Here is a 26,818-nt window from a genome sequence, read left to right as displayed (position 1 = left end):
ATGTTTTATTCAGTTGTTTAGCATTTTAAACTCAAGGCTAAAAATATATCCACTTTCATTCTTCTCCTAATCATTCCAAGTTTTCCCAATTCCCTCTTCTCTTTGAGCCATTAGAGCATAACAGCTAAGAGCACTGGCTCTGGGGCTGACTGCTGGGGTTCAAACCTGGTGCCATTTCCCAGGGGTGTCACTGTGGGCAAATCACCTAACCTCTGTATGTGTTGGCTCCCACCTATGTGTTCTAAAACTGGTGCCTGGGATTGGTTTTAATCAGGTGTGGCAAAGCGTGCAGACACAGCAATGATTGTCACGAAGGAAGAAGTTTATACTCAGGGATCCCTATAAATAAGAGGCCTGGCTCCCCACGCAGGGCCACATGGAGAGCACCAAGGGTAGTCAGGAGGCAGAAGGGGCGGCACAGCATAGGCCTGAGCCTTTACTGTGTTTTCTGTAAGAAAGGCAGAGGGCAGAACAGGGTAAGCCTTTTAGAATGGGCTAGTTTAAATGGTTCTGGCTGGCTTTGAGGCATAGGGGCTGTCCCTAGTTGTCTGGTACCTGGCCCTGGGTTGATTTAGGGCAGGAGGAATATTAACTTGCTGTGTGAGAGTTTGGTAAAGGAGATGATTGTGGGTGTGGGCTGTAGCTTGGTTCGTTTGCGTAAAAGGCACTCTCCTTTGCTATCTGGCTAGGCCTGGGAAGGGGAGTCTCTCCCCAGTCAGCAAGATCACAAATGCCAGAGCATCAAGAATACAGAAAATTAAAAATATATAGAGAATACAGCTGGCCCTGTGATGGATGCCAGACAAATTCAGAATCTAAGAGAACACAGAGCACCCTGGTAAGGTGGCCAGTAATAGGACTTACCTCATCTAGCCATTGTGAGGATTAAATAGATGAGCCCCTGTAAATTGTTTAGACGGGTGCCTTGCCTGCAGAAGGCGCCATGAAAGGTTTGCTCTTACTTCTCCCCTTGCTACACTCCCTTGACTTCTCAAGCTATGTCGTCCCTCCCTCTCTGTCCTACTCTCAGGCTGCCCGACTCCTTATCGATCCCTCTTCTCAGGTTTCCCCAGCTGCCTGCTTTAATCTACATTCTCCTAGACAATGTCCAGGCCATTCTCTCACCTGCATCTTATCTTTTGCTTAGACTATTACGGAGTTACCATTTCACGTCTCTCAAATTTTACATCTCTTAACTCTTGTGACATTTAGATTTGTCTTTATTGTTGCAATGTGTCTTTCTCTGCCCCTTTTCTGGTAGCATCCCACCACCACCACCCCCCAACACACCTTCCTGTTCCTCTATTTTTTGTTTTTTTTTGAGATGGCGTCTCGTGCTGTCGCCCAGGCTGGAGTACAGTGGCGCAATCTCAGCTCACTGCAACCTCCACCTCCCAGCTTCAAGCAATTCTTCTGCCTCAGCCTCCCATGTAGCTGGGATTACAGGCGCCCGCCGCCACGCCCAGCTAATTTGTTGTATTTTTAGTAGAGACAGGGTTTCACTATGTTGGCCAAGCTGGTCTCAAACTCCTGACCTGGTGATCCACCCGCCTCAGCCTCCCGAAGTGCTGGGATTACAGGCATGAGCCACTGCACCTGGCCTCTGTTCCTTTATTTCAAATTCATTCATTCACTCATTCGGCAATTTGCTTCAGTTTCCTTATGTTTGCCTCTTTCTCATCTGTCCTCTTTTCCATTTTATTCCTACTCTGTCTTGTCTCACAGTCCACTTACAGTTATATTTCATATCTGTATATTTTATAATATTTGTGCTTTAATACTTTTAAAATATCCTTTATTTTACTGTTTCTTCTCTTCCCTTGTCATATTTTAAAGTGTTTTATTTCTCAGCCCTCTATATCCTTGCATGAATTCTGTTCCTCTACAATAGAGTCCGTTCCAAGCTTTCTGTCTTCCTGTGTCCTTCCATGGCCCTGGCTGTCTCTGCATTATTTCCTTTTAATGGGATACAAATCTTTTCCCCTTGTATTCTTCTCACTCCTCTCCACACACCCCTTGATTCGCCTTTCCCCACGCCCCTCTAGGTGCTTCTTGGTCTTTGCTTTTCCTTTTTATCTCCTCACCATGTCAATTTGTATTTTTCCTCTCTCTTACTACTGTATCCTAAATGGGACCCCCGACAACCACTCCTGTGTGTCTGCCTGGAGGCAGCAGTTTTAAGAAGGGTTGGCCGCTGAGCCTCACAGAGGGACCCCCATCTTATGCTGCAGCGAAGTACCATAGACTGGGTGGCTTACTAACAACAAATTTATTTCTCACAATTTTGGAGGAGAGAAGTCCAAGAGTCACCTGTCAGCACAGTCAGGTTCTGGTGTGGGCCTTCTTCCAGGTTGCAGCTGACACTTTCTCATGTCCTCGCATGACATAAACAGGGCTAGAGAGCATTCTGGGGTCATTTTTATAAGGTCACTGGTCCCATCATAAGGACTCTGCCTGTGACCCACTTACCTCCCAAAGGCCCCCTACCTCCAATCACACCGAGGGTTAGAATTTCAACCTAGGAATTTTGAGAGGACACAAACACTCAGGCTATGACACGGTCTTTAGAAAATTCCAGAATGAGTTGTCAGGTTCTTGGGAGATCTGTAACTGTGGGAAAGCGTCACATCCCAGGGAAAGGCACCGGCTGGGAGAGCCATCCCAGACAAGGCCTGCTCCTTTTGCGCGGACCTCTGTGGAGAAGCCAGCTTGGCACATTCTTTCTCCTCCACTGCAAAGTTAAATGCGAGAAGGTAGAAACCTGCTGGCTTTGAGAGATGAGCCCTACTCACCAGATTCAAGATCCCAAGGTAGGCACAGGCATAGGGCAAGCAGACTCCAATTCCAGGAGTTTGGAACTTAAATAAAGTCATAGAGACACTCGGATCTGATCAGAGTGCATTCGGTGACATTTCCTAGAGGGTCCTGACAACTTCATCTGCAACTGAGGCTGCCCCAGGTTCTGCACCTCCAGCTCACGGTGCACAGGTGTTGCTGAGCTCCTCTAAACAATGAACAGCACTAACAAGTGGGTTTAGGTAGGGATGCCGCCAGCTGTGTGGATCAGGCCCCGGGGGAGAGGCCGGGGTGGAGGTCAGCCTGGGAGTCTGCACACCTGCAGCTTGTTTCTACCACACACAGATGGGCACGGGTGAAAATCTTTACAAGTGCTGCAGACTTTGGCAAAGCCTTTAAATTCAGAGCAGCCCAGAGAGGAGAAAGGAAAGTGGATGTGGGTTCAGGCCACGTAAAATGGAGATCCGATTGCCTGACTTAGCTTTGAAGCGAATCTTCTCTTTCTTGGACCTGTTCGGCTTGCTGCAGGTTTCCCAGGTGAACAAGGTAAAGGCCTTCCACCTCCCATTGCCCCCCATGCCTGCTGCTTCTCTCGACCAGTTTGAGCACCACTTTGCAGAATAGCAGAGGGCTACATTGAGGCTTTGGGGATTAGCATCCTTCACACTGAGGGCCTCATATTCTGTTAAACGAAAAGGACAAGCTGATATCCAGGAGTTGTGCTGACTAAACAGTCCTTGAGGCTCCCATTTCAAGCCCTAGGAAATCAACACTTCTTCCTGTGAACTCATGGGAATACCCAGTGCCTGCATTAGCAGTGATAGGTCTCTGTTGTTACCATTTCCTTATCTCCCCACACTGAGAGTGCTTTGAGAGCTGGAATCCCATCTGATTAACCTGTGCGGGCCCAGCTCCCAGAACAAATAATAGCAGAGGATTGCCCCTGCTGTCTGATGTAACTGCCTGCTTGTCTCTTCCTTTCTCTCCCATAGCATTGGAATAGGATTGCAGACAGCGATTACCTGTGGAGGTAAAGGGAAGGGAAAGGGGAAGGAGGGAAGGGGAGAGGAGATCATCTGACTGCGCACCCATGCTGCGTACCGAGGCCTGTGTGGCTGTGTTGTGAGATATACGCAGGAAAATTAGTGTGAGTAGGGGGTTGTGATATAACCGGGGCTCCAAGGAGGTGAACTGACTGAGAACAGCCTGATGGGACTGTGACACCGTTTCCAGGTCACTATCTCTGCAGAGATGGGACTGCAGCAACTTCACCTATCAACACCTGGGCACACACACATGGAAGCAATTTTTCCTGCATCAAAGAAGGAAGGAGCTTCGATTGGCATTGGCACAGCCGCGTAACTTTATCTACAAAGTAACTAAGAACATCGGTATGGGGACAGGTGCCCTAGAGGAACATGAGCAACTTGTTTTCAGAGGTCCACTCTATTTGATTTTTGCTGTGTGTAGCTGTGTATTCTCATTCAGTAAAGGGAAAAGGAATTAAAACTGAACCAGACTGGGTTGCCGTGATAGCCATGTGATATCTCCCTGCTTCCTCTCTTGTCCCCACCATCTGTGCTGAATGAAGAAACTAGAGTGATTTTTTTTTCACAACATAAAATCAGGTCCTGTTACTCCCTTTTTCCTAAGGCTTCTCATCCCTCCCAGAATAAAAATCAGAAAAAAAAAATTAATGGGAAACTCTAAAAAACAGAGGCTTGGCTGGGCACAGTGGCTCATGCCTGTAATCCCAGAACTTTGAAAGGCCGAGGTGGGCAAATCACTTGAGCCCACAAGTTCAAGACCAGCCTGGGCAACAAAGTGAGACACCCCCCCCCCATTCTCTACGAAAAAATTTTAAAAATTAGCCTGGGTGACAGGGCCAGACCCTGTCTCTAAATAAATGCATACGTAGGCTCTACTGCTGCAGCCTCAACCTCCTGGGCTCAAGAGATCCTCCTGCCTCAGCCTCCTGTGTAACTGGGACTACAGGGGTGCACCACCACAACCAGCTGACTTTTTTTTTTTTTTTTTTTGAGGTTGAGTCTTGCTCTGTCATCTAGGCTGGAGTGCAATGGCACGATCTCGGCTCACTGCAGCCTCTGTCTCCTGGGTTCGAGTGATTTTCCTGCCTTAGCCTCCTGAGTAGCTGGGATTACAGGCATTTACCACCACGCCCAACTAATTTTTGTATTTTTAGTACCGATGGGGTTTCACCATATTAGCCAGGCTGGTCTTGAACTCCTGACCTCAAGTGATCCACCTGTCTTGGCCTCCCAAATTGCTGGGATTCCAGGCATAAGCCACCATGCCTGACTATATTTTTTAAATTTTTTTGTAGAGATTAGGTCTCACTTTGTTACCCAGGCTGGTCTTGAACTCCTGAGCTCAAGCAATCCTCCTGCCTCAGCCTCACAGGCATGAGCCACTGTACTTGGCCTAATCCTGACAACATTTTTTTTTTTTTTTTTTTTTTTTAAACAGAGTCTCATTTTGTCACCCAGGCTGGAGTACAGCAGCATGATCTTGGCTTGCTGCAACCTCCGCCTCCTGGGTTCAAGCAATTCTCATGTCTCAGCCTCCCAAGTAGTTGGGATTACAGGCACCTGCCACCATGTTAATTTTTGTATTTTTAGTAGAGACAGGTTTAGCATGTTGGCCAGGCCGGTCTCGAACTCCTGGCCTCAAGTGATCCGCCTACCTCAGCTTCCCAAAGTGCTGGGATTACAGGCGTGAACCACTGTGCCTGGACTTGATAACTCTTTTAAAACTCAGAAAAGTCCTCTGATGGAGAGATTTTAATATGCCTTTTATATCTATGGAAACTGAGGATAAAAAGGAAAAGCAAGTTGGCCAACATCTCCCAAATGGCCAGTCTGCCGTGGGAACCTGTTTGGATGACTCTGAAGCCCAATTTCTATCTTCTCCATATTGTTACCCAAACCTTCCTAAGAGGGTAAAGAAATATTTTAAATTATCTTCTTTTGGTTTGGATCATCCCTTAACTATCTGGTGGCCAAGTCTTCTATGTTTCCTTCTAGCATTTGAGACACAGTTGGCTTATCTCTCAGGAAATAGCCTTACAATGGATGAACAGGAGAAATCAATCATTTGTAGTGTATCTCCAAAGCAAGAGCTTTGTGCCTGGGATGTGCAAGAGGTGAGTCTGGCCAATATGTAGCAAAAGTACTGCATACTTGCATCCATCCTGTTCTGTACATGAAACGGAAGTGCTGAGAGGAAAATACTCGGAAGTGGTAACAAAAACAAAGTGTCAAATCAGGTTTTCTATCATGTAATTTGTGACCTTTTCATTTGGACCATAGACACACATAGAATTCACTTTTGTTGTTGTTGTTGTTCTTGTTTGTTTGTTTTTTGAGACTGAGTCTTGCTCTGTTCCCCAGGCTGGAGTGCAGTGGCACTATCTCGGCTCACTGCAAGCTCCGCCTCCTGGGTTCACGCCATTCTCCTGCCTCAGCCTCCCGAGTAGCTGGGACTACAGGCACCTGCCACCACGCCCGGCTAATTTTTTTGTATTTTTAGTAGAGACGGGGTTTCACCGTGTTAGCCAGGATGGTCTCGATCTGCTGACCTTGTGATCCGTCTACCTCGGCCTTCCAAAGTGCTGAGATTACAGGTGTGAGCCACTGCGCCTGGCCTTTTTTTTTTTTTTTTTTTTTTTTTGAGACAGTCTCACTCTGTTGCCCAGGCTGGAGTGCAGTGGCGCGATCTCAGCTCACTGCAACCTCCGCCTCCCGAGTTCAAGCGATTCTTGTGCCTCAGCCTCCTGAGTAGCTGAGATTACAGGCGCACGCCACAACGCCCGGCTAATTTTTGTATTTTTAGTAGAGACGGGGTTTTGCCATGTTGGCCAGGCTGTTCTTGAACTTCTGGCCTCAAGTGATCTGCCAGCCTCAGCCTCCCAAAGTCCTGGGATTACAAGCATGAGCCACTGCGCTTGGCTGAGAATTTACTTTTTAATATGTGTTTCTATATATAAATTTGTATAAGGTCTTATTTTCTACCAATAACATGGAGTGCATTTGTGAAATAATTTTTGGGCTTTGTGCATCTTTATTACCTGTTCTATTTCCTCTTTGTCAATGATTGGCATTTGTTACATTGGCTTTTTCAGAAAGTGGTCTTTAGCTCAGATGATCTCCAAGGCGCACAAAGGATTCATCTCAAAACTGAGTGTGGCTTTTGTCTAATGGTATAAACTGCAGTGAGGTTCTTAGGAGACCCATAAAGTTTTTGTTAAAGAGAATTACATTGGGAGAAACACTGTCAGCTTGGATTTAAAGGGGCCAAAACACACAAAAGGAAAAGAGGCCTTTTGGATTTCAAAACTTTTACAGGCAGGAAGCAGACTACCAAAACAATTTAGCTAAAAAATTGGGCCACCACATACAGAAAGTGAAGGATGACTCGGACAGAATCAAGAGCCTAGAGAGTAGAACCAAGAGTCATTAAAGATCTTTCTGGGCCTTGAGTCCTAATTAACAAATTGCCAGCATGTTTTCTGTTGGTGGGCCTTGAGTCCTAATTAACAAATTGCCAGCATGTTTTCTATTGGATTTCAAAATTTCTTGTAGCAGTGATTCCTATTTTTCCATTTTCACCTTTTCTGAATGACAGTGACTATGCTATCCTGCGCTTCCCCCACACTTGTACTTTGGGGATGGTGAGGGACAGATAACTTGTATATTTAGTTCGAAGATTTTCACATCAAGATAAACTGAATCTAAAGAGCTTCATCTATACCTGGACCTAGAAACAATGAGATCCTAGATTCTGCAATGATACTATAATGGTATGAGACATTTGAGAGCATTGGGAGATGGTGGATATATTTTCATGTAGGGGGAAACTGAATTACTGGAGGCTATGGGGCAGACTACAGCTGCCAATCTCTGAGATGGCCCAAATATCTTTCCCCCACGATAATCACGATCAATCTTGTGTGGTCCACTGCCACAGTGAATAGGGCTGACCTGTGGAACCAATAGGATATTGTGGAAATTATGGTGTATAATTTCTGAAGCTATGTCACGAAAACAATTCTTCACTCATGGGTCATCAGCTCTTGGAGATCCAGCCACAGTGTTATGAGAGCTCTCAAGCAGCCCTCCAGAAAGATTTGTGTGGTGAGGGACTGAGGACCCTTGCCAGTAGCCAACACCAACTTACACAGCTATATGAGAGGCCATCTTGGAAGTGAAACTTGACTTCACCCTCATGAGAGACGTACAGCCAGAACTACCCAGTCAAGCTACCCCTGAATTTCTGATCAAAAGAAACAGAGTTAGCAAAAGCCTGTTTTAAGCCACTGAATTTTGGGATGCTTGGTTACATGGCCATAGATATTACTGCATAGGCAACTTGTTATAGTGTGAGAAATCAAAATAATGATTACATTTGGGTGCGGGGAGCCGTGGGGGAGTTGTTAAATAGAGCATATGCAAAGGGGACTTCGGGAGGGCTTAGAAGTGGTACATTGGTAATCACTTGTGATAATTTATTAAACTTCGTGTTCTTTTCTTGTATGATATACTTCACAATTTTTTTAAAGGCTAAAGAATCATCTAGAAAGACAACTATTCTATCTTTTATGTAATGTATAAAGTTGAATAACAATTTTAATGATAGTTAATACATTTTGGGTTCCTACTGTGTCCTAGGCAGAATTCTAAGTATGTTTCATGAGTTGTGAAAGGTAATGACAGCCTCATTAGAAGGCATGATAGAAAGTGACTTGCTGAAGGCTGTACTGTGAGTAGGAGGCAGAGGTGACTTGAACCTATGAAGTCTGATCATTCTTTGCACCTGTTATGTACCAAGTTCTTGTCTATGAGCATAGTGTGTAGTTCCTGTTTTCATGTTCACGCCTCCAAAATATTGAGATGTGGAGAATTTTCATATACTTTGCCCAGAAGCAAGAAGATCTGATTTGGAAGAGGCTTCCAAATAAACATGGGCAGAATGAAAGCACAGTAGGTGTAAGGGTTCCTTAAACACAGGTCGTATTACTCTCGTTTTCTAGGGCACCATCATCTGGTCAAGCCCAGTCCAGGAGTTCCATTTATCAAATCTGGTAACCCTCCCTCAGATGCATCTCGCCGTCACTATGGATCGGAAAAAAACTATCAAAGTGTGGAACTGTCAGGACAGGGACGCTCTGGCCGTTCTCCCCATGCCAGAGCCCTGTTATTGCATGGAAGCCTATCTTACAAAGGATGGCCCATTCCTGATGGTAAGTGAGCCCTGAATTTAGAGGGGGACCAAAAAAATCAAATGCCTGCTGTCTTGTCAGGCATCTGTGTCACATTACTGTCCTATCCCTTTTTTTTTTTTGAGACAGAGTCTCACTCTGTTGCTCAGGCTGGAGTGCAGTGGTGCAATCTTGGCTCACTGCAACCTCTGCCTGCTGGGTTCAAGCAATTCTCCTGCCGCAGCCTCCTGAGTCGCTGGGACTACAGGCACACACCACCATGCCTGGCTAATCTTTTGTATTTTTAGTAGAAACTGACCAGGCTGGTCTTGAACTCCTGACCTCATGATCTGCCCACCTCAGCCTCCCAAAGTGCTGGGATTACAGGCATAAGCCACAGTGCCCGGCCTATTTCTCTTGTCATCCTTTCCACATATGCTGCAAGTCAATCACAGTATATCAATGAATGTTATACAAACCTCTGCACTATCTTGGCCCTTGACTTGCCTCAAGTACATTTCCCCAGCAATTCTTCTAAAAACAAAAAGCCAAAAACTTCCTGAATTACTTTATATGTGCCTCTTCTTTCAAGGGTGTGTTATTGTCCAGTCCATGAACTTGGTTGGGGACAGTTGAGGGAGAGAGATGGCTTTGGGGTGACATTGAGAAAAAGCATAGTGTTGATGTGCTAATGAATAACTGTCCTTGAGAAGAATGCTCTGGGGCTTGGAAAGTTTTATTCCATGGAATTATCCCAACAGTGTCTCAAGCTAGACTGGTCAGAGATTTTGATCTCCATTATGTGATTGAAGAAACAGTGGCATATCTTGCAGCTCACAGTGCTGCCTCCTCTGTACTTCGGGATTTCACATATCTTCCTATTGATATGGTGGGGATGCTTTGGTTTCAGGTGGGCGATGCTGCAGGTGACATCTACACATTTACACTGCCTGGGTTAAGGGATGTTTCTAAAGTTACTGCATTTCAATATGGTATTGTACTTCTACACTGCTCTCCTGACAAGAAATGGGTATTTGCATGTGGGACATACAGTCGTACCTTGCCACAGGTAGGTGCTGTTCTGTGTATTTCAATTTCAGGATGGGAATGTCAAGTTAGGAACCATGCAGAGAAACTGCAGAGCTCAGTGAGGACGAGGCACACTGCTCCTTCCTCTCTCAGACCACATCACAAGGGGAATCCATTGTGATGGTCAGGAAACAATGCTCTTTGAAGTAACAACATCCAGTTGCTGTGGCAAATGTTTAACAAAAACTCATTCATGAAGCCCGAATTTGCCAAAGAGATGGAAGAGGGTGAGACAGGTATCAAGAATAGGGATTGCTGGGCATGGTGGCATGTACCTATAGTCCCACCTACTCAGAAGGCTGAGGTGGGAGGATCGCTTGAGCCTAGGAGTTCCAGGCCATAGTGTGCTATGCTGATAGGGTGTCCACACCAAGTCTGGCATCAATATGTTCACCTCCTGGGAGCAGGGGACCACCAGGTTGCCTAAGGAGGGGCCAACTGGCCCAGGTCAGAAACAGAACAGGTCAAAACTCCCATACTGATCAGTAGTGGGATTGCACCTGTGAATAGCCACTGCACTCCAGCCTGGGCAACATGGTGAGACCCTACCTCTTAAAAAAAAAAAAAAAAAATTTTTTTTTTTTTTAACAAAAATATCTTTGTCCTTGTTCTCTTTTGCCTTCTTTACTTTTATCTATGTTGGCTGGAAAGTATAGAGAAGTCCAAAAGTAACTGAATATGCAACAGCCTCTGAATATCACTCTGAGGAAGGCTTTGGCCTTTGAGCAGGCCATGTGTAGTGGGGCACTGGTGGACTGGGCACCAAAGAGGGAGGAGTTCAGAAGGCAGGTAGTAAAAGCCACACAGCCCTTGACTTGTTCCCCAAGAAGGGAAAATCTGCTTAGCCAACCTCAACTTGACCAAGGGTTCAACATGGCAAGATGGTTTCATAACACGTTAGCATGCTTCAGGGACATTGTTCTGTGAATGGGACAGGAAGGATAGGAAGACAGTGAGTTCCTTGTATACTGGAGTGATAAGCAGTGACCACTCATCACTCCTGAGATGCTGAACAAAGCTTTGGCCACAAGATGAGAATTTCTAAGAAGGCTCTTCTGGAGTCACTCCTGTACTGAGAGGCTATAAGTTCCCTGCCCCTGACCACGCACGCGATGCTCTCTTTAGGTATTCCTCACAGAGTCCTTACTGAGGCCATCAGAAGGCAGTGCTCCTCTGTCTACCTTTCTCCCACATAAATTATGTGCCAGCGCCTGCTGGGCCCCAAAGGTGAAAAACAGGATAACACTGATGTCCCAAAGTAGCACTGGAAAAAAGACAGAATTTATCACCTTTGATCTAACAACCAAGAAGACTGGAGGCCAAACAGTCATCCAAGGTAGGCTGTGCCACATTAGAAACACTTGTTTCTCTTCCTCATCATACAGTCATTCGTGTTTAGCTATAATAAATGGATCAGTCTGTATAAAGGGAGCAGGGGATTTCTTTTTTTTTTTTCTTTTTTTTTTGAGACGGAGTCTTGCTCTGTTGCCCAGGCTGGAGTGCAGTGGCGCAATCTCGGCTCACTGCAAGCTCCACCTCCCGGGTTCACGCCATTCTCCTGCCTCAGCCTCCCGAGTAGCTGGGACTACAGGTGCCTGCCACCATCCCGGCTAATTTTTTGTATTTTTAGTAGAGACAGGGTTTCACCCTGTTAGCCAGGATGGTCTCAATCTCCTGACCTCAGGATCCGCCCTCCTTGGCCTCCCAAAGTGCTGGGATTACAAGCGTGAGCCATCGCACCCGGCCAGGAGCAGGGGATTTCTTTAGCTGGAGGTGAACCCACCCCAGTTTGGCCCTAATACCCATGCTAATCTCTACCCCCACCCCATCCTCTTGGGCGAACACATATAGATTTCTATCATGTTTTAGGGCCTGGGTTCCAATGCCCAGGGGATTGTTTATTGTCCACAAACCTCTGTTCCTGTGTCCCAGCACCTGTTACCACAGTCAGTGATATGTATTTGTCAGGCCACTGGACTACCCTTCATTTTCTTCCCTGGAATGGAGTCTGTGGAAGTGGGGACTATGCTTTTTTATTCAGTGTGAGGATATTGTTATTATTCAATGACCTGATCTTTACTTCCTTATGTGTGTGTGTATATATGTGTTTTACGTGAAAACAGCACATGAGGTTGCAAGTTTCCAGGTGGCAGCTCATCTGAAGTGCCCTATCTGGATGGGAGCCAGTGATGGATATATGATTGTCTTTACCAGTGGGCCATACTTGTTACTCTTCAGCATCACTGGCTTCCTGCTGCAACGATTTGAGGACCACCAGGCAGCCATCAACAACTTCTGGGTGGTATGTATGATTCTCCTCCACTGCTTTTTGATCTGACTTTGACTCCTTGGCCACTCACTCTGGCTATCCTTGGAAGGATCCTTGCTATGTGCTCACCACATCCGAGAACTCTGTGCACGTGTACGTGTGGGAAGAAGGAGGCCGCCATCCATACCTCAGGAGCTGCTGTCACCTGGAAAACACGTGGCATGATCACACAACAGACAGGTAAGCTCTGTTTTGTGACGTAAACATCCCCTGAACAACTTTTTTTTTTTTTGAGACGGAGTCTCCCTCTGTCACCCAGGCTGGAGTGTAGTGGCGTGATCTCAACTCACTGCGACCTCCGACTCCCGGGTTCTAGCAATTCTCCTGCCTCAGCCTCCCAAATAGCTGGGATTACAGACGTATGCCATCACACCTGGCTAATTTTTGTATTTTTAGTAGAGACGGGGTTTCACCATGTTGGCCAGGATGGTCTCGATCCTCCTGATCTCGTGATCCACCTGCCTTGGCCTCCCAAAGTGCTGGATTACAGGCGTGAGCCACCGCACCCTGCCGAAAACTTCTAATTTCTACATCAAGATGAATGAAGGGAGAACAGGGATTTTTTTTTTTTTTAAGGTTCTCTGAGGATAGATACCAATAAACTCATGCCTGAAAAGAGAATCGCTAGTTCTTGAAGTCATGGCACTTGCAATACATGTTAAAAGTCTTCCCAAAGTGGCTCTCAATTTATATTCCCATGAGCAGTGGATAGATTATGTCCCAATACCCTGTGTTTTCTTGCTGAGTTGTACCTTTTGTGAGTTCATTAGCCACTTGGTTGCTGCTTCAGTGAGCTGCCTTTCCCTCCATTTTGCTGATTTTTGCCCCTAGTTTGCTTGCCTTTAAATTGTTTTTCTTGAGATTTTACGTGGTACACGTAGAAGTCTTGTCTCCTAAGGCTTTGCAGACATTTTCTTCCAGATTATTGCTAGTCATTATACTGCTTATAGTGCTTTTTTGGCAACAACTAAGAAAATACATATATCCTTTGCACTGCCAGCACCACTAAAAAGAATTTACTGTGAAGCTATACCTCCAATCATTCAAGTACATTGGCTGTTCATTACAGCATTTGTGATAGTCAAGAGCTGGAAGCTCCCTAAGTGTCCAAACATAAGAGATTGTTTACCATCGTATATCCACATAAGGAAGTATCAGGGAGCTGTTAACTTTTTTACAAGAATAGGAAAATGTCTATGTTCAGATAATGATTTCCAGTGTTTTGAGGCAAAAATACTTTAAATATCTATAATCATGCTTAGCAGACTTTCATGGTTTTTGCTCTCTATATCATATCTAATAAATTTTAGCCTACACCAATCATAAATACTTATTTCCTTTCAATAATTTCAAATACTTCCCCTGGATTTGTTTTCTTTCTTACATTTGAATGGATGTATAGTGATACCTCATTGTGATATTTATTGTGCCTTTTCCCAATGACATTGAGCAATTTATTTGCCATCCACATATCTTCTTTAACACATTTTTTCAAATCTTTTGACCATTTTTTAATTGGGTTGTTAATATTGAGTTTCTTAATATTGAGCTTTGATAGTCCTTTATATATTTGGAATACACGTCTTTTATCAGATAAGGGTTTGCAAATATTTTCTCCCGCTCTGGTTTGTCTTTCTATTCTCTTCACAGTGTCTTTCAAAGAGCAAGTGTTAACTTTGAAGTACAATTTTTCTTCTAAAATGACTGGGCTTGGGGGATTGTATCTACGAAGTCTTTGCCTAACCCAAGATCACAGAGATGTTCTAAGATTTCCTCTAAAAGTTTTACAGTTTAGGGTTTTACATTTAGGTCTCTGATGTATTTTGAGTTAAATTTTGTAAGGGAAAGATAAAGATCAAGATGTATTTTTTTGTATATGAATATACAATGATTCAGCACCATTTGTTGAAAAAACTCCTTACTCCATTGAATTGCCTGTGTACCTTTGTCCAAAATCAACCATATTTACATGGGTTAATTTTGAGACTTTCTCTTTTGTTCCAATCATCTATATATGTATCTCTTATCAAATAACACACTACATTGAAAATGTAACTTTATAGAGACTTTGAAATCAGATAATATGAGTCCTCTAACTTGTTCTTTTACAAAATTATTCAGACTATTCTGGTTTCCTTGTTTTCCAAGTGAATTTTAGAATTGGTTTGTAAATTTTTACAAAAACTCTGAGATTTATATTGGAATTTGTTTGGATCTAGAGATTAATTAGGGGAATTGGCATCTTTACTATTTTGGCTCTTTCAATACATGAACCTGAATATCTCTTACTGTTTTAGGCCATCTTTAATTTATCAGTGTTTTTGTAGTTTTTAGGATAAAGATTTTGCACATATTTGTAAAATTTATACCTAAATATTTCGTGGTTTTGGTGCTATTATAAAGAGTACTGTCTTATTTCAATTTCCATTTTTCATTACTAGCATATAGAAATATGACTGACTTTTGTATATTGACCTTGTATCCCGCAACCTTGCTAAACTCATTCATTCTAATAGCTTTTATTCATAGATTGGTAGATAACTTTGTGCTTTCTCTATGTAGACAATCATGTCATCTGTCAAACAGTTTTCTTTCTTTTCAAATGTATGCCTTGTTGTTCTTCCCTTTTTGCATTGGCTGTAACCTCCTGTGTAGCACTGGAGTGGAGAGCCAACATCCTTGCATTGGATGAAAAGTGTTTGGTCTTTCACCATTATTATTATATTCACTGTATGTTTTTGTAGATGCCCCTTACTGGGTTGAAAATGTTCTCTTCTAGTCCTAGATGGCTGAGAGGTTTTTATTGTCATGAATAGATGTTGAATTTTCTCAAAGGCATTTTCTGCATAAATTGATATAAGCATATAGTTTTTCTTTTTTAGGTTCTTAGTAAGGGGAATTATATTGATTTTCTTTTTTGTTAGTGGTCAGGACAGAGTATCTTATTAGTTTTTAATTAACAAATAATTATATATTTATGGCGTACAATGTGATTTCATAGATGTATATATTGTAGAATGATTAAATCAAGCTAATATATCAATCACTTCATACACTTACTTTTGTGGTAAAAAATACTTAAAATCTACTCTCAGCAAGTTTGTAAATATGATACACTATTATGAACTACAGTCATAATATTATGAACTACATAATATTACATACATAATATTATGTATGTACATAACATACATAATATTATGTTATATATTATATATTATATTATAATATTATGAACTATAGTCACCATGCCGTGCCACAGATCTCTGAAACTTATTCCTCCTGCCTAATGGAAACGCTGGGCCCTTTGACCAACCATCTCCTCATCCCGCCTCTCTCCCAGCCTCTGTTAACCACCATTCTGCTCTCTGCTTCTCTGAGTTCGATTTTTTTGTTTTTTCTTTAAGATGTCACACATAAGTGAGATGATGCAGTATTTGTCTTTCTGTGCTTGGCTTAGTTCACCGAACATAATGACCTCCAGATTCATCCATGCTGTTGCACATGACAAGATTCCCTTCTTTTCTAAGGCTAAATGGTATTCCATTGTGTGTGTGTGTGTGTGTGTGTGTGTGTGTGTGTGTGTGTGTGTGTACACATATACCACATTTTCTTTATCCATTCATCCATTGATATACACTTAGGTTGATTCCATATCTTGGTTATTGTGAATAGTGCTGAAGTGAACACGGGAGTAATGAGAGTGCAGACATCTCTTCAACATACCAATTTCAATTCCTTTGGATGTATACCCAGGAGTGGGATTGCTGTATCATATGATAATCCTATTTTTAGTGTTTTGAGGAACTTTCATGTTGTTTTCCATAATGGCTGTACTAATTTACATTCCCACCTACAACGTACATGGGTTCCCTTTTCTTCACATCCTCACCAACACTTGTTTATCTTTCATGTTTTCGACCATAACCATTCTAACACCTCTAATGAGGTGGTATCTCATTGCATTTTTAATTTGCATTTCCCTGATAATTCATAATGCTGAGCATTTTTTCACATATTTGTTGGCCGTTTTATGTTTTCTGTGGAAAATAGGCAATGAAGAACATTTGCCCATTTTAATATGGTGGTTTTCTTGCTATTGAGTTAGAGTTCTTATATATTTTGGATATTAACCCTCATATGTATAATTTGAAAATATTTTCTCCCATTCCATAGGTTGTCTCTTTGATCTGATTTCTTTCCTGTGCAGAAACTTTTTAGGTTGATGCAATCCCGTTTAACTATTTTTGCTTTTGTTGCCTGTGCATTTGGGGTCATATCCAAAAAATCATTGCCCAGATCAATGTCACAGAGCTTTTCCCCTGCACTTTCTTCTTGTAGTTCAGGTTTTATATTTAAGTCTTTAATCCATTTTGAGTTTTGTATGTGATGTGAGAAAAAGTCCCAATTTATTTTCTTTTCATGTGACTATCCAGTTTTCCCAATGCCATTTATTGAAGAGCGTGTCCTTTCTCCATGTGTTCCTGGCACCTCTGTTGAAAAACAATTGACTATAAATGCGCAGGTTTATTTCTGGGATCATTTATTCTGAGCTGTTTGTCAATGTGCCTGATTTTATGCCAATATCATGCTGATTTGATAACTGTAGCTTTATAATATGTTTTGAAATCAGATAATATGCCACCTCCAGCTTTATTCTTTCTCAAGATTGCTTTGAGTATTTGGGGTCTTTTGTGGTTCCAGTCATTTTAGGATTGCTTTTTCTATTTCTGTGGAAAAGGTCATTGAAATTTTGATAGGGATTGCATTGAATCTGTAGATCATTTTGGGGAGTATGGACATTTTAACAATATTCTTCCAATCCATGAACATGGGATAGCTTTCCATTTATTTATGTCTTCTTTTTCTTTTATCAGTGTTTTATAGTTTTCAGTATATCCATCTTTTACCTCTTTGGTTCAATTTACTTAAGTATTTCAATTCTGGATGCTGTTGTAAGTGGATTTTCTTCATTTATTTTATTGGATATATGGAATTTCTGAACATTAAATCAGCCTTGCATTCCTAGACTAAACCCCACTTACTCATTTTATATTACTTTTTTTTTTTACATATTGCTGAATTGAGTTTAATACTTGATGATTGTTGGGTTCTGTGTTCATGAAGGATATCAGTTTGTAGTTTTCTTCTTCTTTTTTTTTTAGATGAAGTCTCGCTCTTGTCCCCCAGGCTGGAGTGTGATGGCGTGATCTTGGCTCACCGCAACCTCCACCTCCTGGGTTCAAGTGATTCTCCTGCCTCAGGGTGTTATTTCTTCCTTAAATGTTTAGTAAACTTCAGTAGAACAATCTGGGCCTGGAGATGACTTTTTTGAAAAGCTTTTAACTATAAATTCCTTAATAGTTATAGCACAACTCAGATTATCTATTTTATGATGGGTGAGTTTTTACAGTTTGAATTTCCAGCAATCAGTCATTTTATCTAACTTGTCAAATGTGTGTAGATTTGTTTTTTAATCTTCTTAATGCCTGTAAAATTTGTAATATGAACTCCTTAATTCGTAATACTGGTCAATTTGTGTCATTTCTGTGTTGTTTTGTTTTGGTTTTGGTTTTGTGTTTTTTGGTCAGCCTTACTAGAGGCTTATTAATTTTAATTATTTTTTCAAAGAAACAGCTTTTGGTCTCTTTTTATTTATTTTTTTTAACAACCTCTATTTTGCTATTCTGAATTTGTCTATGTCAGCTCTTAAATTTTATTTTCTTGCTTCTGGTTACTTTTATTTTGCTATTTTTTCTTTGTTTGTTTGTTTGTTTTTAGACACAATCTCAACCTGTCAGGCTGAAGTGCAATGGGGTGTTATGTCGGCTCACTACAACCTCTGCCTTCTGGGCTCAAGTGATCCTCCCACCTCAGCCTCCCAGAGTAGCTTGGATTACAGGGGTGTACCACCATGCCAGGCTATTTTTTAATTAATTAATTTATTTATTTATTTGTGGATATTGGGTTTTGCCAGTTTGTCCAGGCTGGTCTTGAATTCCCAGGCTCAAGCAATCTGCCTATCTAGGCCTCCCAAAGTTCTGGGATTACAGGCGTGAGTCACTGTGCCTGACCTTTTTTAGTTTCTTAAGGTGGATGTTTAGATCATTGATTTCTGACCTCTTTTTAAAATGTAAGCATTTGGTGTTCTAAATTCTCCATTAAACACTGCTTTAGCTGCAATCCTCAGATTTTGATTTTCATCCATTCAGTTCCATATACTTCTTTGTTTCCCTTTTCCTCTTTGAGCCATGGACTATTCTAAAGTACGTTTAATTTCCAAGATTGGAGATTTTATTGTGATCTTTTTGGTCATCAATTTCTAATTTAAAGCAGTTATGGCCAGAGAGTATATTCCATATTTTCTTCATTTATAGTTGTTAAAATCTGTTTTGTCAACCAGGATATGCTCTATCTTGCCGAATGTTCCATGTGAGCTTGAAAAGAATGTGTATTCTCCTGTTGGGCACAATGTTTTATAAGTGACAATTAGATCACCTTGGTTGCTCTTCTTCAGTTCTTTTCTATCCTTTCTGATTTTCACTCTAGTGATTCTATCAATTGAGAGACTGTTGAATTTCCTATTACGGATTATTTATCCTCTTTGTTCTATTAGTTTTCACGTATCTTGCAGCTCTGTAACTTGCTGCATACACATTTAGGATTAATTTATCTTCTAGGTTAATTGGCCCTTTTGTTTTTGTGTAATATCTCTCCTTGTCCCTGGTAATCTTCTTTGCCCTGAGGTCTACTTTATCTAATACTAATTTAGCCACTCCTGCTTTATTTTGGTTAATATTTACATGTTATATTGTTTTTCATTCTTTTACTTCCAACCTACTTATATCATTATATTTGAAGTGAATTTCTTGCAGATAGAATCTGGTTGGGTCATGCTTTTTATCCATTATGCTAATCTGTTTTTTAAGTTTAAATATAAAACTCTAATGGACAAAGAATACTTGTATATATTTATGGGGTACAATATAATGTTTTCTTGCGTGTATACGCTGAAATGATCAAATCGGGCTAATTAACTTATCCATCACTTCAAATATTTATCATTTATTTGTGGTGAAAACATTTAGAATTTCTTTGAGCTATTCTGAAATACACAATATGCTATTATTAACTATAGCCACCATGCTCACCAGAATTTATTCCTCCTGACGAACTGAAACTTTGTACCCTTTGACCAACACCTCCCTGTTCCCTGTCTAACCCCCTGCTCTGACCCTGCTTGGCCTCCGGTAAACACCATTCTATCTTCTACATCTACGAGTCTAATTTATTTAGATTCCATGTATTAAGTGAGATCATCAGGCATGGTGGCTCACGCCTGTAATCCCACCACCCTGAGAGGCCAAGGTTAGGGGATTGCTTGAGCCCAGGAGTTCAAGGCTGCATTGAGCTGTCCATGTTTGCCCATTTTTTAATGGATTTATTTGTTTTTTACTTGAGTTGTTTAAGTTCCTTAGTGGTTCTGAATATTAGGCCTTTGTCAGATGCTTGATTTGTGAATATTTTCTACCATTCCATAGATTGTCTGTTTACTCTGTTGATAGCTTCTTTTGCTGTGCAAAACCTTTTTTTGTTTTGTTTTGTTTTTGAGATGGAGTCTCACTCTGTCACGTAGGCTGGAGTACAGTGGCACAATCTGGGCTCACTGCAACCTCCGTCTCCTAGGTTCAAGTGATTGTCCTGCCTCAGCCTCCTAAGTAGCTGGAATTACAGGCATGTGCCACCACGCCTAGCTAATTGTATTTTTAGTAGAGATAGGGTTTCACCATGTTGGCCAGGCTGGTCTTGAGCTCCTGACCTCAAGTGATCTGTCTGCCTCAGTCTCCCGAAGTGTTGGGATTACAGGTGTGAGCCACCGTGTGCAGCCTGTGCAGAAGTTCTTTTGTTTAATTAGGTCCCACTTACCAATTTTTGTTTTCATTGCAATTGCTTTTGAGGATTGAGTCATAAATTCTTTCCCAAAGCCAACACTGATGTCTAGAATAGTGTTTTCTTAGGTTTTCTTCTAGGACTCCTATAGTTTGGGGTCTTACATCTAAACCTTTAATCCGTCTTGAGTTAATTTTTGTGTATGCTGAAAGGTAGGGGTCCACTTTCACTCTTCTGCATATGGCTAGTCAGCTATCCCAGCACCATTTATTGAATAGGGAGTCTTTACCCCATTGTTTATTTTTGTCAACTTTTGTTGAAGATCAGTTGGCTGTGGGTGTGTGGCTTCATTTCTGGGTTCTCTATTCTGTTCCTTGAGTCTTTATTCTGTTTTTGCACCAATACCATGTTAATTTGGTTATTATAGCCTTATAGTATAGTTTGAAGTCAGATAATTGATGTCTCTGGCTTTCTTCGTTTTCCTCCAGATTGCTTTGGCTATTCAATATGGAATCAGGATCTTTCCTGATACCATATAAATTTTAGAATAGTTTTTTTCTAGTTCTGTGAAAAATGACATTGGCAGTTTGATAGGAATAACACTGAATCTGTTGATTGCTTTGGGCAGTGTGGCCATTTTAATGATAATTGCTTCTTCTACTCCATGAGCATGAAATGTTTTTGCATTTTTTTTTAATGTCACCTAGGATTTCCTTTTTTATTTTTATTTTATTTTTTTTTTTTTTTGAGGCAGAGTCTTACTCTGTTGCCCAGGCTGGAGTACAGTGGTACAATCTCAGCTCGTTACAACCTCCACCTCCCGGGTTCAAGAGATCCCCCTGCGTCAGCCTCCCAAGTAGCTGGGACCACAGGCATGTGCCACAACACCTGGCCAATTTTTGTATTTTTAGTAGAGATGGGGTTTTGCATGTCGGCCAGGCTGGTCTCAAACTCCTGACCTCAAGTGATCCGCCCGCCTCAGCCTCCCAAAGTGCTGGGATTACAGGCGTGAGCCACCACGTCTGGCCTATGATTGCTTCTAGCAGTGTTTTGTAGTTCTCCTTGTAGAGATCTTTCACCTCCTTGAGTAGATGTATTCCTAGGTAACTTATTTTGTGGGGTGCTGTTGTAAATGAGGTTTCATTCTTGATTGGCTCTCAGTTTAAACATTATCAGTATATGGAAATGCTACTGATTTTTGTACATGGATTTTTGTATCCTGAAAACTTATTGAAGTTGGTTTCAGTTCCTGGAGCATTTTGGCAGAGTCTTTAGGGTTTTCTTTGTATAGAATCATATTGTCTTGGAGCATAGTGGCTCATGCCTGTATTCCCAGCACTTTGGGAGGCTGAGGCAAGATGATCACTTGAGCCCAGGAGTTCGAGACAAGACTGGGCAACATACAGAGACCCTATCTCTTAAAAAAAAATATATATATATATATTAGCCAGGCATGGTGGTGTGCACTGGTGATCCCAGCTACACAAGAAGCTGAGATGTGAAGATCACTTGAGCTCAGAGGTTGAGGCTGCAGTGGGCCATGATTGTGTCACTGCACTCCAGACTGAGTGACACAACAAGACCCTCTCTGGGGGGATTTAAAAAAAATACATATTTTATATATATATATATATATATATATATATATATATATATATGTATACACACACACACACACACATATATATATAAAATCAATCATATTGTCATATTGTCCACAAATATAGTTTTACTTCTTCTTTTCCTATTTGGATGCCCTTTATTTCTTTCTCTTGGCTGGCTGCTCTAGCTAGGACTTCCTAGCTAGAGCAATCACTACTATCACTACTAATCACTACTGGTCACTACTATGTTTACTAGGAGTGGTGAGAGTAGGCATCCTTATCTTGTTCCAGTTCTCAAAGGGAATGCTTCCAGTTTTTACCTATTCATTATGACGTTGCCTGTGGATTTGTCATTGATGACTCTTATTTTGAGGTATGCTCCTTCAGTGCCTAGTTTCTTGAGGGTTTTTCTCACAAAGGGATACTGGATTTTATTGAAAGCTTTTTCTGTGTCTATCGAGATGATCATATGGTTTTTTGTTTTTAATTCTGTTTATGTGGGGAATCATATTTATTGACTTGCATGTGTTGAACCAACCTAGCTCCCAGGAATGAAGCCTGCTTGATCATGATGAATTAGCTGTTTGATTTGCTATTGGATTCAGTTTGCTACTATTTTCTTGAGGATTTTTGTGTCTATGTTCATCAGGGATATTAGCCTGTAGTTTTCCTTTTTCATTGCCAGTACCATTTATTGAAGAGACTGTCCTTTCTCCATTGACTGTTCTTGGTAATTTTGTTTTAAAAAAAATCAATTGACCTTAAATGTGAGGGTTTATTTCTGGGCCTTCTATCCCATTCCACTGGACAATGTATCTGTATGTATGTCAGTACCATGCTGGATTTTTTGTTTGTTTATGGTTTGTCTCTGGGGATAAAAACACAAGAACCGGCTGGGCGTGGTGGCTCATGCCTATAATCCCAGCACTTTGGGAGGCCAAGGCAGGCGGATCACGAGGTCAGGAGATCAAAATCATCCTGGCTAACATGGTGAAACCCCGTCTCTACTAAAATACAAAAAATTAGCTGGGCCTGGTGGCGGGCACCTGTAGTCCAGTTACTCAGGAGGCTGAGGCAGGAGAATGGCATGAACCCAGGAGATGGAGCTTGCAGTGAGCTGAGATTGTGCCACTGCACTTCAGCCTGGGCGACAGAGCAACACTCAGTCCCAAAAAAAAAAAAAAAAAAAAAAAAGCCCACAAGAACCATGATGTTTTGATTACTATAGTTTTGTGATGTATTTTAAAATCTGGTAATGTGATGCCTCCAACAAATGTGCTAATGAGGTTTGCTCAAGATGGCTTTAGCTATTTGGGGTCCTTCTACATTCTGTGTGCTTTATTTGTTGTTTGTTTATAACATTATGCTGCTGACTAGGGATACTCTGTTTTAATTGGTATATTAACTTCTTTCAGCATTTGAAAAATGTTGTGCCTCTTCCTTCTGGCTTCCATGATGTCTGAGAAATCCATTGTCATTCAAATCTCTGTATCTCTCTAGATAATGTGTCATTTTGCTCTGGTTGAGTACAAGTTATTTCCTTTGTTTTTAATTCTCAGAAATTTGATTAGGATATGTCTGGTATGAAATTCTTTGAGTTTAACCTGTTTGGGTTTGATTAACTTTTTGAATCTATAGGTCTACGAATTTGGGGATGTTTTCAGCTATTATCTCTGCAGTGCTTTGTTGGCAGAGGAAGGGGTACCTTTTTTTTTTTTTTTTTTTTTTTTTTTGAGACAAAGTCTCACTCTTTTGTCCAGGCTGGAGTACCAGTGGCACGATCTCAGCTCACTGCAACCTCCACCTCCCGGTTTCAAGCAATTCTTCTGCCTCAGCCTCCCAAGTAGCTGGGACTACAGGCATGCACCACTATGCTCAGCTAATTTTTGTATTGTTAGTAGAGACTGGGTTTCGCCATGTTGGTCAGGCTGGTCTCAAACTCCTGACCTCAGGTAATCCACCCGCCTTGGCCTCCCAAAGTGCTGGGATTACAGAAGTGAGCCACCACACCTGGCCTGGGGTACCATCTCTACTCACGTCAGTGCACTGGGGGAGATAGTCGACAGGACTCCATCTCAGTGTCTTCAGGGCCTGGTGGGGAGGGGAGAAGTGTCACCTTTACTTGAGTTAGTGCAAGGCAGGGATGGTCAACAGGGTACTAACCCTACCTGGGCTCCTGGTGGAGAGGGATAAAAGTGTCACTTCATTAATACAGAACAAGAATCAACAACAGAGCTATGCTCCCAACCATTTCCTCATCATACAGTGGGGAGGGAAGCGTGGCATCTCTTATGATATTCAATTGGAGTAGAGCAGGTATACTCAAAAGGGAGCAGAATTCTATTTTAAAATAAAAATCCAGGGCTGGGCACAATGGCTCACGCCTGTAATCCCAGCACTTTGGAAGGCTAAGGCAGGCAGATCACTTGAGTGCAGGACTTTGAGACCAGCCTGGGCAACATGCTGAGACCCCATCTCTGAGAAAATATTTATTTATTTATTTATTTTTGTCGGGGGGGAGGATGGAATCTTGCTGTGTCGCCCAGGCTGGAGTGCAGTAGCGCGATCTCAGCTCACTATAACCTCCGCCTCCCAGGTTCAAGCAATTCTGCCTCAGCCTCCCAAGTAGCTGGGACTATAGGCGTGCGCCACCACGCCAGCTAATTTTTTGTATTTTTAGTAGAGACGGGGTTTCACCATGTTAACCAGGATGGTCTTGATCTCCTGACCTCGTGGTCCGCCCACCTCGGCCTCCCAAAGTGCTGGGATTACAGGCGTGAGCCACCGTGCCTGGCCTACAAGATAATATTTTTTTAAATTAGCTGGGCATGGTGGCGCGTGCCTATAGTTCCAACTACTTGGGAGGCTAAGTTGGAAGGATCATTCGAACCCAGGAGATGGAGGTTGCAGTGAACTGACATGGTGCCACTGCACTCCAGCCTGGGCAGTACAGCGAGGCCCTGTCTCAGGAAAAAACAAACAAACAAAAAAAACCTCTCTAATCATCATTAAACCAGATAATCTGTCAAATCAGATACTGACAATTCTGGCAATAATATTTGAGAGCAGGTTGGGATTGCTATTCCTGCAAATAATAATCAGTGTAACTTTCCCTGATTTTATGTAGTTATTCAAAACCAAATCTAAGAGCACAAAGGACCAATTAATTTGGAAAGAATATTGATATCTTAGTCAAGTTCTAAGTCAGTATTAACAATGGATGTACCTACTTTCTCTTTTGTTCACTGATGATCTTATTTTTCCATTGACAGCTGCATCTCCAGTGTGATGTGTGATAATGCAAGCATAGTACTTAGGCTGAGGAAAGTAAGTGACTCCAGCATTCTGGTGATGTATTCTTTGAATACGTAATATGGAAACTAACAAAATTGACCTTGCATCTTCTGCAATGTAGTAAAGAAATTCTGTTTGCAAGCCCAGAATGATTATTTTAGTGAAATTTAGATGTTGTGGCCTGAAGTGGTGGCACATGGCTGTAGTCCCTGCTACTTGGGAGGCTGAGGTGGGAGGATCCTTTGAGCCCAGGAGTTTGAGCCTGCAGTGAGCTGTGATTGTGCCATAGCACTCCAGCCTGGGCAACAGAGTGAGACCCTGTCTCAGAAGAAAATGAAAATTAAAGAACAATGAAAGTGGTCATATGACATGGCCAAAGAGATCTGGTTAAGCCATTTTCTTGATTATAACAGAACAGAGTCTATAAGGTAATACATGGGCAGCGGAGACCAAGGTAGAAGATAAGACAGAGGGAGAGAAATGTGTGGAGTCATGTACAAAGAATGTCACTTGCCAAAGGGAACACCAATAAGTAGGATCCCACAAGGATCTGCAATTCCCAGATAACTTAGGTTAAAAAGGGGGTAAAATTGAATTGCTGTTGGGCTTTCATTTTCCAGAAACATGGTGGCCCAGAGCAAAGCATGGATAGCACCTCAGCATTGTTCAAAACTGCAAACACAAAACAAAACTAAAAAAATCCATGGTTAGATGGCTGGACTAGAATAGAAACTTCCAAAATTGGAGAATGAAAAAAATCCAGAAAATTCAACAAATGCTGAAGTTAATGTCTTGTTTCATAGAATTCCAAAGGCTACATGATGAAATACAGGCCTCCACCAAATTGGTGGTGAGATCAGAAATCTACAAGATCCGGCACCCTCAGAAAAGTAATACTCCTTGTAGGTAAACTGAGGGAAAATCTATTCATTAGAGAAGGATGAACAGCTACCTCCTTCAGCTTCAGAGATGGGTGAAATCAAGACAGAGAAACAATCACCTTCAGAGAATTCCTAACCATAACAAAACTCACATTTGGGGTTTATATCAGTCAAGGTCCCAGGATGATAAAGATGTCGCATACAAATTAAAGTAATTTGAGGAAGGTTTAATAAAGGAACTATTATAATTTGGGGCACAGTTTTTTTCTTTTTAAGTAGATGAATTGGCTCTCCAGTCTGTGCCTCCAAGATGACAAAGAAAAGGAACAACAGTCATGCCAAAAAGGGCCGTGACCACGTGCAGCCTATTCGCTGCATGAACTGTGCCCGACATGTGTCCAATGACAAGGCCATTAAGAAATTCGTCATTTGAAACATAGTGGAGGCCACAGCAGTCAGGGACATTACTGAAGTGAGAATCTTCAATGCCCATGTGCTTCCCAAGCTGTATGTGAAGCTATAATACTGTGTGAGTTGTGCAGTTCACTGCAAAGTAGTCAGGAATCGATCTCATGAAGGTCACAAGGACCGAACACCCCCACCCAGATTTAGACCTGCGGGTGCTGCCTCATGACCCCCACCAAAGCCCACATAAACAGCTGAGTCCTTCAAGACTGAAGACTATTCTCTGGAGAAAAATAAAATGGAAATTGTACTT

General features: G+C 41.9%; 1 protein-coding gene and 1 pseudogene across 11 annotated transcripts; both read left to right on the top strand.

Moving 5' to 3' along the window:
- The first annotated feature begins 2,581 nt into the window (after positions 1-2,581).
- On the top strand, positions 2,582-26,818 carry FBXW12 (F-box and WD repeat domain containing 12). Of its 11 annotated transcripts, none has more exons than XM_054550843.2 (13): positions 2,584-2,810; positions 2,920-3,038; positions 3,142-3,342; positions 3,789-3,826; positions 4,030-4,187; positions 5,841-5,959; positions 8,846-9,055; positions 9,924-10,082; positions 11,228-11,438; positions 12,226-12,404; positions 12,481-12,611; positions 25,198-25,252; positions 25,840-26,818. In XM_054550843.2, exons 3-13 carry the CDS (start codon positions 3,253-3,255, stop codon positions 25,912-25,914), a joined length of 1,425 nt encoding a protein of 474 aa, XP_054406818.2. In that variant the 5' UTR covers positions 2,584-2,810; positions 2,920-3,038; positions 3,142-3,252; the 3' UTR covers positions 25,915-26,818. The 11 variants fall into 11 exon arrangements, with proteins under 11 accessions (XP_054406822.2, XP_054406818.2, XP_054406819.2 ...); XM_054550844.2 differs by having other exon boundaries at positions 26,023-26,225; XM_054550845.2 differs by lacking the exon at positions 25,840-26,818 and having other exon boundaries at positions 25,198-25,360.
- LOC112132655 (putative ribosomal protein eS26-like) lies at positions 26,411-26,755 on the top strand (annotated as a pseudogene).

The sequence above is a fragment of the Pongo abelii genome, chromosome 2 (assembly GCF_028885655.2).
Source record: "Pongo abelii isolate AG06213 chromosome 2, NHGRI_mPonAbe1-v2.0_pri, whole genome shotgun sequence".
Taxonomy (NCBI): domain Eukaryota; kingdom Metazoa; phylum Chordata; class Mammalia; order Primates; family Hominidae; genus Pongo; species Pongo abelii.
This window is presented reverse-complemented; position numbering and strand designations above follow the sequence as displayed.

Coding starts and splice junctions, on each gene's coding strand:
- FBXW12 (XM_054550843.2), top strand. CDS start 3,253: ATGGAGATCCGATTGCCTGACTTAGCTTTGAAGCGAATCTTCTCTTTC. Junction 5,960..8,845: donor GTGCCTGGGATGTGCAAGAG/GTGAGTCTGGCC, acceptor CTCGTTTTCTAG/GGCACCATCATCTGGTCAAG. Junction 9,056..9,923: donor AGGATGGCCCATTCCTGATG/GTAAGTGAGCCC, acceptor CTTTGGTTTCAG/GTGGGCGATGCTGCAGGTGA.